Source organism: Rhinoderma darwinii, chromosome 8 (assembly GCF_050947455.1).
Source record: "Rhinoderma darwinii isolate aRhiDar2 chromosome 8, aRhiDar2.hap1, whole genome shotgun sequence".
NCBI classification, from domain to species: Eukaryota; Metazoa; Chordata; class Amphibia; order Anura; family Rhinodermatidae; genus Rhinoderma; species Rhinoderma darwinii.
This window is the reverse complement of record NC_134694.1, coordinates 25,050,582-25,066,895: the sequence shown is the minus strand read 5'-3', so window position 1 is coordinate 25,066,895 and position 16,314 is coordinate 25,050,582. Positions and strand designations below refer to the sequence as shown.

The 16,314-nt window shown below is 41.9% G+C and overlaps 1 protein-coding gene across 5 annotated transcripts in view; it reads right to left on the bottom strand.

Moving 5' to 3' along the window:
* The window catches only part of DENND1A (DENN domain containing 1A), a 582,084-nt gene that overhangs the window by 154,386 nt on the left and 411,384 nt on the right, over positions 1-16,314 (bottom strand). For all 5 annotated transcript variants that reach the window (XM_075835514.1, XM_075835510.1, XM_075835512.1 and 2 more), the window contains exon 13: positions 14,909-15,034. In XM_075835514.1, the coding sequence (XP_075691629.1) occupies positions 14,909-15,034 (126 nt within the window). The remainder of the gene's footprint in view (positions 1-14,908; positions 15,035-16,314) is intronic.

Below are 16,314 nucleotides of genomic sequence, written 5' to 3'. Positions count from 1 at the left end.
TCCCAAAACGAAATGTGAATGAAGTCTAATATAGTAATACAATTTGGTCCATAAACTCTTCAGCACCACAGAAGCAGGAGGGGGTAGGTGGGGGTGATTATTTATATACGCTTTGCCCATATGACCATCTGTATCGAAAAGACTTTATCAAAACATTAAACTTACTGCGGCCACGGTCCCTGAAACAGCGTTTAAGAATTAGAGTGTTTGTAGCCTCTAATTTTCGGAGAACGTTATATAAGAACGTTCTAAAAAGAAAAAAAAAAGAAACAAAAACAATGGCGGGATATATTATTTTTTTTGTAATACACAGCCCAGTTTTAATGTGGGAGATCAGGGGAAACTCTGATCTTTACCGTTAACCCTTTGAATGCTGGAATCAATACTGATCGCAACATTCACTGGGAAAGAGTGACCCCCCCTCCTTTAAAGCATCACAGGGAATCCCTGTCAAGCAATTGAGACAAATACCATACATGGGAAGACAGCACAGGGCCCATTGAAGGACCCCCAGGGCTGTCTGACCATATTTCCTGTTGTTAGGGCATACTGAGGTATGTCCTAACAACTGCCTGTGTACTATCAGGACACAGACTAATTTACTGGCATATAGAGATATATACAATAAATAAAGATCACAATAAAAAATCTATATAATGGTATTAACCCCTTTAGGACACAGCCTGTTTTGGCCTTCAGGACACAGCCTATTTTTTCAAATCTGACATGTGTCACTTTATGTGGTAATAACTCCGGAATGCTTTTACCTATCCAAGCGATTCTGAGATTGTTTTCTCGTGACATATTGTACTTTATGTTAGTGAAAAAATTTGGTCGATAAATTCAATATTTATTTGTGAAAAACTTCAAATTTTAGCAAAAATTTGCAAAAATTTGCATTTTTCTAAACTTAAATGTATTTGCTTGTGAAACAGATAGTAATACCACACAAAATAGTTACTAGTTACCATTTCCTATATGTCTACTTTATGTTTGCATAATTTTTTTTCACGTACTTTTATTTTTCGAGGACGTTACGAGGCTTAGAACTTTAGCAGCAATTTCTCATATTTTCAATAAAATTTCAAAAGGCTATTTTTTCAGGGACCAGTTCAGTTCTGAAGTTGCTTTGAGGGCCTTATATATTAGAAAGTCCCCATAAATCACCCCATTTTGAAAACTGTACCCCTCAAGGTATTCAAAACCACATTCAGAAAATATTTTAACCCTTTAGGCGTTTCACAGGAATTAAGGCAAAGTAGAGGTGAAATTTACAAATTTCATTTTTTTTGCCGAAATTCATTTGTAATAAAAAAAAATCTGTAACACAGAAGGTTTTACCAGAGAAACGCAACTCAATATTTATTGCCCAGATTCTGCAGATTTTAGAAATATCCAACATGTGGCCCTAGTATGGTAATGGACTGAAACACAGGCCTCAGAAGCAAAGGAGCACCTAGTGGATTTCGGGGCCTCCTTTTTTTAGGAATATATTTTAGGCACCATGTCAGGTTTGAGGAGGTCTTGTGGTACCTAAACAGCCGAAACCCCCCCAAAGTGACCCCATTTTGGAAACTACACCCCTCAAGGCATTTTTCTAGGGGTATAGTTAGCATTTTGACCCCACAGTTTTTTTGCAGACTTTAGTGGAATTAGTCTGTGAAGATGAAAATCACCTATTTTTCTGTGGAAACATAGAATTTTTTCATTTTTACAAGGAATAAAGGAGAAAAAGCCGCCCAACATTTGTAAAGCAATTTCTCCCGATTACGGCAATACCCCATATGTGGTCGTAAACTGATGTTTGGACCCACAGCAGGGCTCAGAAGGGAGGGAGCGCCTTTTGGATTTTTTGAAGCAGATTTTGCTGGATTGGTTTTCAGTGCCATGTCGGGTTTGCAACGCCCCGGAGGGACCAAAACAGTGGAAACCCCCCAAAAGTCACCCTATTTTGGAATCTACACCCCTCAAGGAATTTTTCTAGGGGTATAGTGAGCATTTTGGCCCCTCAGGATCTTTTTTAGAGCTAGGGTGACCAAAAAACAGCGATTTTGGCGCTTTAAATTCTTTATTTATTACAGCGTTCACCGTGCGCAATAAATTACGTTTTAATTTATTCTGCCGGTCGGTACGATTACGCCGATACCATATGTGTATAGTTTTTTTTAAGTTTTGCAGCGTTTGCACAATAAAATGAAGTTTCTATAAAATAATTTATTTTCTGGGACACGCTATTCTGAGCCGTAACTTTTTTATTTTTTCGTCAAAAAAGCTGTGGGAGGTCTTGTTTTTTGCGGGACGGGTTGTAGTTTTCATTGGTACCATTTTGGGGTAAATGCAACTTTTTGATCACTTTTTATTCTATATCTTGGGAGGGGTGGTGACCAAAAAATAGCGATGCTGACCGTTTTCAGTTTATTTTGTTTGCGGCGTTCACCGTGCGGAAAAATTAACATTATAGTTTCATAGATTGGGTCGTTACGAACGCGGCGATACCAAATATGTGTACTTTTTTTTAACGTTTTCATTTTTTCCCTATAATAAATGACTTATTATAGGAAAACAAAACCTTTTATTTTTACACTTTTATAAAACATTTTTATTAACTTTTTTTTACTTTTTACACTTTATATTTTTGTTTATTAACTTTTTTTTTTACTTTTTACACTTTCTTTTTTTGACCTGCAGCTCTGATCGCTGCTAGAATACATTATACTACCTAGGTAGTGTAATGTATTCCAACTGTCAGTGTGACGTCAGTCACTCTGACAGTTGGTCTACGAGGATCAGCAGAGGCTGATCCTCATAGGCTGACATACATGGCAGACCTGGGGGCCGTTGTCTGGCCCCCAGGTGCCATCACAAGCATCAGAAGCCCCCACGATTGCATGGGGGCTGCTGATGCGCTACAAACCCGCTACATGCGGAGATCGCAATCGAGCCCCGCATGTAACGGGTTAATTGCCGAAATCAGCGGCGATGAGCCGCTGATCGGCAACACTGGAGAGTGTCAGCTGTCGGGGACAGCTGATCTCCAAGTTCCCGATGCACACTGTCGCCGACAGTGTGCATCGGGAACGGCACAGTGACTTTCTGTCACTCTGACAGGAAGCCTATCAGGACCAGCCGAAGGTTGGTCCTGATGGGCTTCTGTCCATGGCAGACCCGGAAGCCATTGTTTGGCTTCCGTTTGCCATACTAACTATCGGCAGACCCCGCGATTTCGGACGGGGGTCTGCCGATATGTTAGAAACCCCTAAAATTCGGCGATTGCACCCGATCGCCGAATTTAAGGGGTTAATGCGCCGAAATCAGCGGCAAAGGACCGCTGGCCGGCAAGAGGGGAGTGTCAGCTGTCGGCGACAGCTGACCTCCTGGTTCCCGGTGCACACTGTCGCCGACAGTGTGCACCGGGATTAACTCAGTAACTGTACGTCCTCGTGCGGGAAGTAACTTCCTGCAACGACGTACAGTTACGTCCTGGTGCGGATAGGGGTTAAAAAAGTAAAATGGATTTAAAAAAAAGTTATGTTCAATTAAATATTCTTTTTTGCATTAAATAAACGTTATTAAGTATAAATTCCAAAACTTAAAACATACACATATTTGATATTGTCACGACCGTAAGAGTCAGTTCACACAAAGTTTTTTGCAGGCAGAAAATTCTGCCTGGAAAAATCAGCTTCGTTTTTTTGTTAAGTGGTTTTGTACCACACGTGGTTTTTTATGTGTTTTTTTTTTGTTACTTTTTTTACCTCTTTCTTGTAGTGGCAAAGGAAAAAACTGCGAGCGTTTTTTGCCAAAAACTGCGTCAAAACACATCCGCGGCCGTTCGTGTCGTTTTTTCCCATCTCCCATTGATTTCAATGGGGTTTTTGAGGCGGAAAACACCTCAAGAAAAATCATGTTGCTTTTTTTTTTACCACGAGCGAACAAAAAACGCTCAGGAAAAAAAAAACGCCTGATTCCCATTGATTCCGACACGGTTTCCATGTCAAAATTAGCGCCAAAAAACTCCATATGAACAGGGCCTAGCAACCAGCACAATAAATATATAGCACATTTAGGATGGTCGGTGTATACTGTAAAAGAGTAAGCTGTCTATTTCTGCATTTTTTCCAAAATAAAAATTGATCTAAATGAAACGCTAATGTACCAAAAAACCGGCACCTTAATAAAGTACAATTTGTCCCGAAAAAACATAACCTCATACAGCTACTTTGAATAAAAAAGTTATAATCACTGGGATGCATCGTGGAAAAATCTAAAATTCTTATCCTTAAGGGGTTGAATGTTATCTTTACTTTTGAAGGCCCCTTACCCTACGGTTTCCTTTAATGGGGTTGTCTATATCTGATCGGTCGAGGTCAGACTCCCGGCACCCCCGCCGATCAGCTGTTTTAAAGGGGCCGCAACGCTCGTACGAGCACTGCTTCCCCTTCATTTCCTTTACTGCTCATACTGTGAATCGCTGACACTTGTAGCGGTGGTTCACAGTATTACTGCCTTCTCCCAATGACGTGAATGGGAGAAGGTTGTACTACTACAAGTGTGTCAGCGCGTATGAGCGCAGCGGCCCCTTCAAAACAGCTGATGGGCAAGGGTTCCGGGAGTCAGACCTCGACCGATCAAATATTTATGGCCTGTCCTGAGGATAAGCCGTCAATTTTTTGGTACCCAGTTCTTCAACAGAACAACGCAAACTCATCAAGGGCTAGATCTAATACAGGAAGAGTATTTTTATAGGTATGTTTCTTCCCAGACAACTACTTCACCTTCATGTCTCTGCTGCAGGAAGAAGCTGCATATACAGAAGTGAGCAGTAAGTTCCGGAAGACTATTCTCTTACGAGAGAACAAGGCTATTTGATATCTATACATGCAATAATGGCCTGTATACAAAGCATAAGGGACCTGGGGACAGATCCAATTTATTTATAATATTCAGCCAATAACTAATTATAAAAAAATACTACTGCTACATTAAAATACGCTGGCAGACATCTGTGAATCCAAGTACAAAGTTTTCTGGCTCTGCAAATGCTAAAATGCAGTTCTGCAAAGAGAAGAGCAGCCGGCAGCAACATCATTGCTCTTTGTGCAATGGCTTTGGCAGAGAACTACAGGTACAATGTCTTTCCCCTGTAACATCACCAGCAAGCTGCCTGCAGCATCAGAAGGCTCATAGTACGGAACGTATCACACATAGGAAGAACAGGAGATAACTTATGTAGAAACGGCTGTAATGTTAGCAATGGAGGGAGGGAGGGAGTCCATCTCTGCCGATCCAACAAAGTAGAACAGCTCTGCTGTAAGAAAAGCTCAAAGATGTATTATTCATAATATAATGGCCAACTGAAACAAGAAGTCTACCAAAATATGACATCTTTTTGCTAATACTTGGCTTTCCTTGGTCTGCACTAACGTTACATGTTTTATTTCTACAGTCACATCCAAAGTTAAAGTGTAGCTAAACGTTCGACAAACCCCTGACATGTCATAGTGACATGTCAGAAGTTTGGATTGGTGGGGGTCCGAGCACGGAGACCCCCACCAATCGCTACAACGAAGCAGCTGAAATGCTCGTGTGAGTGCTCAGCCGCTTCATGTCTGTTCTGCTTTTTCCGGATATAAATGTATCGGTGTACGGACTCAAAACAAAGTCTATGAGCCCGTACTCCGATACATCGGCTCTCTGGAAAAAGCCAAACAGACACGAAGCGGCTGAGCACTCACACGAGAGCTTCTGCTGCTTCGTTCTAGCGATTGGTGGGGGTCTCAGTGCTCGGACCTCCACCAATCCAAACTTCTGACATGTCACTATGACATGTCAGATATTTGTCGAACGTTTAGCTACACTTTAATCTATAATTTATCTTATGCATAAATAACTGTTTTATGAAAAATTGTCCATTTTGTCAGTAGCAACAAATCAGATCACTGCTTTTATTTTTTAAACCCGCTCTGCAAAACGATGTTTCAATTTCTCCCACATATCAACATCCCTGCTTGCTGTGAGTGACTGGAAGAATCATCGTTTACCTGTCCGGATCACATCCAATTAACATAGGTGTTGTGTTCCTCACAAGTCAGCTCAGACAACGGATAAGCCACAAAAGTCTGACACCTCTGGGACCGCTACATATCAGGAGAATAGGCCTACCCACCCTGTTTAGAAAGCCGTGGCAGCCAGCAGCTTGCTCTTTTGTTCCCATAACTCCCAGAGACTTCCATGGCACGGCGGCCACATCTCTATTTAAGTCTCCTCTTCTTGATGCAACCGCCTCGATTCACACTACGTCAGGGGTTACCCACCTATCAGACTATTATGGCATATGGTGTAAATATGCCATAAATGTTTACAAGGAAAAAACCCTTTAAAAGGGGAAGTTCCAGGTGGACACCCCACATTCTACAGCAGGTAATATCTAATAGGGCATATAGAAAGGCCTTTTAATGACGTGTATATTTGTATGTACATGAGAAGTATAGGATTTTATGGCCCTTTTCACATCGCATTTATGAACTACGTACGTTTATCGTGTATAAACGTTTTCACAGGGCCCCACGTTGGCCAAAAGAGTGGCCTCTGTCGGGATGGAATACAATACGACGGTATACTATTTTTTGAAGGGTGGAATAGCGAAGTAGACTACGCTATTCCATCCTGAGCGGTCCCGCAAAAAAAAAAATACTGCGTGGTATACGTTTTGTTTTTTTTAACATGGGAGCCTATGGGTGACTGATACCACTGTTAGGCATCTGTCACAGGTATACGTTAAACTTATACTTCAGGAGGCTCCAGTGACATAACTGTCCATATAGAGACTGTTAGGTCGCTGGAGATTCTTGCACAGCTGCTGGTTGGGGACTCTGGCCTTTTGGAATCACCTGACTTCACTGTTCATACGGATGTCGCCATCTTTATCTTGACTCTGATAAGTTGCTGCAGAAGCCATTGAAATGTCATTGAAAAAGCCAAGATAAAGGATCTTGCCACTGTGTATTCAATGTGTTAAAAATCATGATAAAGATGGCTACATCTGTATATGGACAGTGACTTTAGGAGCTTTCCCAGAGCCGCAGTCCTCGGGCAGAAAGTCAGCTAGTGTTCTGCCCGGGGACTCCAGTGCGTGGAAGCTTCTGATGTCACTGTCCATATACAGTGAAGGAAATAAGTATTTGATCCCTTGCTGATTTTGTAAGTTTGCCCACTGTCAAAGACATGAACAGTCTAGAATTTTTAGGCTAGGTTAATTTTACCAGTGAGAGATAGATTATATTTAAAAAAAAACTGAAAATCACATAGTCAAAATTATATATATTTATTTGCATTGTGCACAGAGAAATAAGTATTTGATCCCCTACCAACCATTAAGAGTTCAGCCTCCTCCAGACCAGTTACACGCTCCAAATCAACTTGGTGCCTGCATTAAAGACAGCTGTCTTACATGGTCACCTGTATAAAAGACTCCTGTCCACAGACTCAATTAATCAGTCTGACTCTAACCTCTACAACATGGGCAAGACCAAAGAACTTTCTAAGGATGTCAGGGACAAGATCATAGACCTGCACAAGGCTGGAATGGGCTACAAAACCATAAGTAAGACGCTGGGTGAGAAGGAGACAACTGTTGGTGCAATAGTAAGAAAATGGAAGACATACAAAATGACTGTCAATCGACATCGATCTGGGGCTCCTTGCAAAATCTCACCTCGTGGGGTATCCTTGATCCTGAGGAAGGTGAGAGCTCAGCCGAAAACTACACGGGGGGAACTTCTTAATGATCTCAAGGTAGCTGGGACCACAGTCACCAAGAAAACCATTGGTAACACATTACGCCGTAATGGATTCAAATCCTGCAGTGCCCGCAAGGTCCGCCTGCTCAAGAAGGCACATGTACAGGCCCGTCTGAAGTTTGCAAATGAACATCTGGGTGATTCTGAGAGTGATTGGGAGAAGGTGCTGTGGTCAGATGAGGCTAAAATTGAGCTCTTTGGCATTAACTCAACTCGCCGTGTTTGGAGGAAGAGAAATGCTGCCTATGACCCAAAGAACACCGTCCCCACTGTCAAGCATGGAGGTGGAAACATTATGTTTTGGGGGTGTTTCTCTGCTAAGGGCACAGGACTACTTCACCGCATCAATGGGAGAATGGATGGAGCCATGTACCGTCAAATCCTGAGTGACAACCTCCTTCCCTCCACCAGGACATTAAAAATGGCTCCAGACCTTAATCCCATCGAAAACTTATGGAGGGAGCTGAAGATCCAAGTTGCCAAGCGACAGCCTCGAAATCTTAATGATTTACAGATGATCTGCAAAGAGGAGTGGGCCAAAATTCCATCTAACATGTGTGCAAACCTCATCATCAACTACAAAAAACATCTGACTGCTGTGCTTGCCAACAAGGGTTTTGCCACCAAGTATTAAGTCTTGTTTGCCAAAGGGATCAAATACTTATTTCTCTGTGCACAATGCAAATAAATATATATAATTTTGACAATGTGATTTTCCCTTTTTTTTTTAGATAATCTATCTCTCACTGGTAAAATTAACCTAGCCTAAAAATTCTAGACTGTTCATGTCTTTGACAGTGGGCAAACTTCCAAAATCAGCAAGGGATCAAATACTTATTTCCTTCACTGTATGGGGAATGACATCAGGAATTTCCCCAGGGCCAGAGTACCCAAGCAATGTATCCCACTGTACGCCATACAGTTAGATACGATGCAGCCTTCCGTCGGAGGAAAACTTAGGGAGTCCTCCCAACATAAACCTCAGATGGAAGGCCAAAACGTGATGTGAATGGGGCCTTAGACTCTGGATATAGACAACAATGTTTCAACCAAGCAGAGACAACATTATTTATATAAAGGAAGAAAGTTTCATTACAGGTGTTTTTCAAGAACTTTAACTACGTTTTAATACAGCTAGAACTTAAAAATAAACCAAACTGTAATAAGCTTGCCTTAATATTCTTACATTTCTGTGCCGTTCCCACACCACCGCAACTTGCCTGCTCCTGATCCTGTCTATTTACGATCCATACGGTCTAATGTGAAGTCAACATCATGATATCGCAGGAGCCAACCATCGCTATATGACGTGACAACATCATGGACGATACGTCAGTACATATGGATGGTAAACAGAAAGAAACGGACAGGTGATTTTGTTTATTTTCAAAATTTAGCGGCATTAAAACCTAACAAAGATAACCCGAAAACCCTTTATATACACCGAATGGTAATGGTTTCCTGTGCACTGAATAGTGGGAAGACACAAAAGAGTAACCTCACATATCTGTCTGTGAAATGTAGATAAAACAAGTTTCCAAGTAGTGAACGGCAGAATTTCTATTTTCCCTTCAGATGTAAATGGAGAAGAAAATAAAATCTAAACAAAGCACAGTCACTCAACATTTCATGCAAATTGAATTTGTAAAATTTAGTAAAAACTGAATCTATAAATTAATTTATTTAGACACTGAACTTTGTTGAATTGCTAACAGCATATGTTATTTCATTTTCTCCCATGAGGCTCCAACAAGACAACTCAACACGCTGCTCCTGCCTAACGTAGTGACCGGTAATATCCGCTCTTCATGCTGGCCGTCACATTAGATAAATGATGTAATGTCAGACATCACTGACGCACATGAAAAATGAGTAACCACTATATTCAGGGGAATATATAGTAAAATAGGAGTGCTCCTCTCCATGTTATCTCCAAGGAATCTACATATGTTAGTTGGCAAGGCCCTGAAAGTATTTACAACAAGCTGAACCAACTTTCCCAAAAAATGGCATAGCGGGCAAAACCTCCAGGTCTGGTTTCACCTACTGTCTATAAATTTTACTTTAGGAAAACAAAGCATCTTCAGATTTTCAACCCTTGGCACTTCTCTATGCCTGGAGGCCTTGCCTTCACGTTGTGCCCATCAGCTGTACACTGATGCTAAATACATTTTGGCAGCTCTTCTAGAATAACGTCTTGCAGATGCCAACCACCTGTTTCTAGGAATATAAATGATACTAAAGTGGTACAGCCTGCTTTTCTTCCTTTGGGCGATATCTGGCCCCGGTTATCTGGGCAGTATCATAACAAACTTTTCAGGTGCTGTCTTGTCACTGGCACGAGATGAGGCTGTATGTAGCAGTGTAGACTGGAGGTGCCCCACCAGCGACAGGTTACCTGTTTGGACGTCAGATTTGACATAAATCTATGCTACTGTACATCACGTCCATTCATATGACAGTAATTGGGTAGCGGTGGTTTAAACTCGAACATTGTTCTAGTTTAATTCCAAATGTCACAATTTGTTTGACACCGCCACGTGCCCATACTAATATTTCATCTGAACAGAAGTACCAGTCATAATAAAATTCAGAACCAAGGCTTCCGTCAAGGCGGTTGAATCTCTTTTTGCATTCTCCAATGCTGGATAGTATGATCTACATGTCTGTGAAGATGATAATAACATTACCGCATGCTATGTGAAGTAAACAATGTTTGGGTGCTTCTCCTAAGACCAGTGGCATCGCTAGCACCGGGCTTTCGGGGTCCAAGCCCTGGATCTTTGGGCAGCTGCTCCGGATCTCCGGGCGACTACCACATAATGGTGTAGCTATAGGTGTTGCCCCGCACCACATCTATAACCAGTTACTATAGTAACTGAGGCCTATGTAATAAATGCAATTCTGGATGGTGTCAGCATCTCCGCTGCGTCTGGAGGCGAAGCAGAGGGTAAAGTATAGTGTTAGTATTACTGTCTGCTGGGGCCGTGTATCTAAGCCTAACATGTGGTAGGCTTAGAAATAGGGCCCAGCACATAGGATCACACATGGTGTTATCCTTTGTGCTGGGCCCTGTATCTAACCCTAGGCTTAGATACAGGGCCCCAGCAGACAGTAATCTTATGCTGTATAAGATTACGGTCGGTTGGGCCCCTGTATCTAAGCCTAACATATGGTAGGCTTAGATACAGAGCCCATCAGACAGGATCACACATAGCGTGATGCTGTCTGCTGGGCCCTGTATCGAAGTCTACCACATGGTAGGCTTAGATACATGGCCCATGTGTGATCTTGTCTGCTGGGCCCTGTATCTAAGCCTACCCCATAGTAGGCTTAGATACAGGGCCCCAGCAGACAGTAATCTTATACTGTATAAGATTACGGTCTGCTTAGGCCCTGTATTGAAGCCTAACACGTGGTAGGCTTAGATACAGGGTCCAACAGACAGTATCACACATGGGTCCTGTATGTAAGTCTACCGTATGTGCAAGTAACTTTTTTTTTCGTGTTTGTGCTTTTTATACAGGTTCGGTTGTTGGATTACGTCGGATTCGAGGACTAGTTTGATGACGGCTTTTTTCATTTTAAATAAAATGGTTAACGACGGTTGTGTGTTTTTTTTTTATTTTATTTTTTTAAACTTTCTTACTACCGCCATAGTAATGGCCGCTGGCTGATTGACAGCATCCATTACTAAGGCGGGTCTTAGTATTAGCCGGTACAGAGGCTAGCACTAACCCCCATTATTACCTCGCAACCCACCACCACCAGGGGGATCGGGAAGAGCCGGGTACGATCCAGTACCCGACAATCTGTAGTGATGGTCGGGGTACTGGGGCGGTCACAGGCTGGTATTATTAGGCTGGGAAGGTACAAAATCAGTGGGCCTACACACCCAGGTAATGCTAGCCTGCTGCTGCAATGTTGTATGTGGCTGGTTATGAAAAATACAGGGTACCCCACTTTAAAAAAAAAATAAAAACAAATAGAAAAAACAATGTGGGGTCCCCCCCCCATTTTTCATAACCAGCCAGATACAGCATAGCAGGAGCAGGCTAGCATTAGCAGGGTGGGAAGGTCCACTGTTTTTGACCCTTCTCAGCATAATAATTCAAGCCTCCGGCCACCCCCGTGCCCGACCATCACTACAGATGGTCGGGTACTGAATCATACCCAGCTCTTCCCAGCACCCCAGGTGGCGGTGGGTACCAGGGTAATAATGGGGGTTTAGTGTTAGCCTTTTCACCGGCTAACATTGATCCCAGCCTTAGTAATGGATGTTGTCAATCAGCCAGCGGCCATTACTTAGGTGTTAGTAATAAAGTTTAAAAAAATACAAGGACATAGAAAAAATATTTTATTGAAATAAAGAAAACCCACACAACCCTCGTTAACCATTTTAGTGAAAATAAAAAAACCGCCGTCATCTAAGTAGTCTTCGAATCTGAAGAAGTCCAACCACCTGTAAAAAAAAAAACACAAAACACACAAAAAAAATAAGTAACATAAAAAAAAGCTATTATCTTACCTTTCCAGCGTTGGAGCGGCAATGTCAGCGAGCCGGGCCCTATATCTAAGTCTATCATGTGTGATACTGTCTGCTGAGCCGCTGTATTTAAGCCTATTATATGTGATAAAGTCTGCTGAGACAATGCATCTAATTCTAAAGAGTTGCGTAGCTATAGGGGCCTTAGTCTTATAGATATGCTATCTCCGACATGTATGTGAAAATATTTTTTCCAGGGGGGGGGAGTTTCTTGGGGCTTGTGCCCCTGATCTTTTAAGACCCTAGCAATGCCCACAAGACCCCAAAGTGAATAAACCATGCAAAATTGGAACACAATGCAACAGGGAAAGACACTGAAACCGGATGCCCTTGTTAATCGAGCGAAAGCTATAAAACAAGACATGCCAGAAAATAACTACTTTCTCTAATGGATCATGTTTGACCAGTAGTTTGGAAGTATGCGACACAGACTTCACAGTCCTTTTCACAATTTATTATAGTCAGAAGCACTGTTATTTTTCTTTTCAGGTGACAGCGTATCCCCTGCTCACGTGACCGCTTACATCTGCACTGGTAACACATATGACTTGTTGGCCCCTGCAATGTACATTATTAGTAAGTAGTTCATCTAGATGATTGCCGTCTATTAGACTGCATTTACTAAAACCCAGACGACCCCTGTAAGTCTTCGCCAGCTCAGTATTGCATTTAAAGACAAATGATCTGATTTGGTAACATATCGCCTTCCTTTACAGTTGCTTGTCCAGTACACTTTAGGTAAAGTTGTACTAATGATGTATGGCACTACTGTATAGCAACATCTCCTGGTAATGGGTTTCTTTACTGCTCTAACACAGACCCAAATCGATGTTGCTCAGCATTCTTCTAGCCGATTAGAGACCCAGAACAAGACGGGAGTTGGATGTATTTGCTCTGACAAAACACATCAATATGTTCTCTCCCTGACCGTGGTTCTTTTACACCTCCACACAGTAGGTTTTTCTACAACTAGTGCACATGTAAATACAGCCGGTGAGCAATAATAAAATATATGACCAACGCGTTAGGAAAAACAAAGTTAATTTTTATTATTACCAGTCAAAAATGGTCTATGTTTGAAATGTGTAAACTCCAAGAGGTCATGTATAGACGAAAAGGTTCAAACCAGCATGCCACTGAGGAAAGTGTTAATCTTTGCTTCAAAGAGAGAGATTTGACTTTCTGTAGCTCAGTTATGGGGATGGGGGTTATTTGCATTTTGTTAGTTGAAGGAAATCTAATATTATTTAACTTGCTAAAGTGTCATACACACGACTGAAATGAAGAGCCATATCACATGGCTACCAATTACGTCGGCCATAGAACATGGGCCCATACCATAGAATGTTCCAAAGCATGCCGCATTATGGAGAGTATTCTACCCTAGAAGCAATGAGAACACTGTGCCTCTTGGACGTGCACAAAGGCATCCAAATGACAACATGGTTCCCACTTGCAGAGCTGTATGGTAGCCCGTGCGCCACTGTATGCCTCCGTACATTGTGTGCATAAAGCCTAACTGTGAAATTGGCCGTTTATCTCTCACAAAGTGGAGTATACATTTTCGCAAGCAAAGTCAAATAACTTATCAATCTAAACGTCTTATTATCTAACTAATATGGCAGTAAGAAACAGAGAAATGTGCGCCAAGCCTCCTTGCCCCTGTATCTGCCTTCATCTCAGTGAACAATTGGTCTGTAGAGGAAGACCGGAGTAATCTGACAGACTGGTTGCTATGGAGATAATATGTTGGCAACTTAATTTCAAAGCCTTTCGTTATTAGGCACTGTATCCATGGTAACCAGTCTGTCTCTAATGATTGTTCAGCTCAAAGCTGTATTGTATTGTGCGGACAGCAGGGAAGGGAAAAGGCCGTTTGGCAGCAATCCCCACGCCATTCCTCATACCCATCTACATATGACAGATTTAAAAAAATAAAATAATAATGTGGGGATAAAAACTCTTATGGATGCCCAGCACCGCAGGATTATAAAGTTTGGAAAGTATGTAGATGGTCAAAAATAAGCCCGTTTTTGGTTTAAGACCTTGACTTGGTATTCGATATTAGAAGATATTGGGTCCATAATCTAAGTTGCTTCAGAATTTCCAGTTATTCATTCAACTGTAGAAGATGGGTAACTATACCAGCTTCTGTGGGCTAGCACTGGGGCATATCCACTCAATAACTGAATGCAACTCAAGAAAACCACGGAAGGCATAGACAACATAGAATACCTACTGTAGCAGAAGTTTCATGTAAACTGAGACATAAAAGAATCTTCTAATATGTCAAAGATATATGTGAGAAGGTGACATTGGTGATGTCCGTGATCTCAGGTCACCACTAATTTCCTGAAAATGTGACACAACATTCTACTCAAACTGCGACAGTTTCCAGTTAAAATAAATCTTTGAGAAGTACCAAAGAGGTTTAAGCACTCTAAGGGGCCCCTCTGTTCTGAAAAGCAGTGGTGGATCGAGACCACACACTTCATTAATGGGATCTTCTCACAAGTCTTTCATTCCGACTTGATTTCCAATTTTAGAAAAATACTCCACTTACTGGCTCAATTTTGAGTGCACTTCTGTAGCTGCCAAATAAAGAGGCTTGGGCTTTCAAGAAAGCTCCTGCCACCCCATCTCCGGTTGTTGTGGACACCTTTCTCAGTCGATTCTTTAATGCAGATACCTGGCAAATGTAAAAGAATAATTATTTCAATTGAGGAAAAAACAAAAAGAACCAACCACTAACAATAGAAGAATATATAAAATATCTTATGTATGAAAGTCAAACCTAAGTACATACTTATAAACATGCTAATGGAAGACAAAACTACAGGGTGGGCCATTTATATGGATACACCTAAATAAAATGGGAATGGTTGGTGATATTAACTTCCTGTTTGTGGCACATTAGTATATGGGAGGGGGGAAACTTTTCAAGCTGGGTGTTGACCATGGCGGCCATTTTGAAGTCGGCCAATTTGTATTCAACTTTAGTTTTTTCAATGGGAAGAGGGTCATGTTACACATCAAACTTATCGAGAATTTCACAAGAAAAACAATGGTGTGCTTGGTTTTAACGTTACCTTATTCTTTCATGAGTTATTTACAAGCTTCTCTTTGTTTACAGCCATTGACATGTCGCAGAGGTTAGCACGTGAGGAGCGGATAGAAATTGTGTTGATGTCTGGTGAACGCAGTACCCGGGTCATTGCAACAGATTTCAATGCAAGACACCCTACGAGACCACCCATCTCCCATGATACAGTTTGCAAACTGCTTGCCAAGTTTCGTGAAACTGGTTCAGTGTTGGATTTGCCCAAATGTGGACGCATGAAAACTGTCACTAATGAAGAAACATCAGTGGCTATCCTAGCTTCATTCAGCAAGAGCCCACAGCATAGCACTCGCCGCATGTCACTGGAGAGTGGCATCAGTCGAACATCCATTCGGCGGATATTAGCTACTCACAAATGGCACCCTTACAAACTCCAGCTGCTGCAGCATCTCAACGAGGATGACCCAGATCGGCGCACTGAATTTGCAGAATGGGCAAAACAAAAATTGGAACAGGACCCTCAGTTTACACAGAATTTTTTTTTCAGTGATGAGGAAAACTTTTATGTGAATGGTGAAGTTAACAAACAAAACCACCGCTATTGGTCTGACACTAACCCACATTGGATAGATCCCTCCAAGACTGTTGGAACACAAAAATTGATGGTATGGCCATTCTTCATCAATGGAAACATCAAGGCAACGGGATATCTGAAATTGCTACATAATGATGTGTTTCCCTCTTTATGCACTGAAGCTGGCACGTTCCCTGAGTTTTTCCCAGCAAGATGGTGCACCACCACATTAAGGGTGTCAGGTCCGAGCATTCCTAGATGAACAGTTTCCTGGAAAGTGGATTGGTCGTCGTGGGCCAGTTGAATGGCCCCCTAGGTCTCCCAATCTGACCCC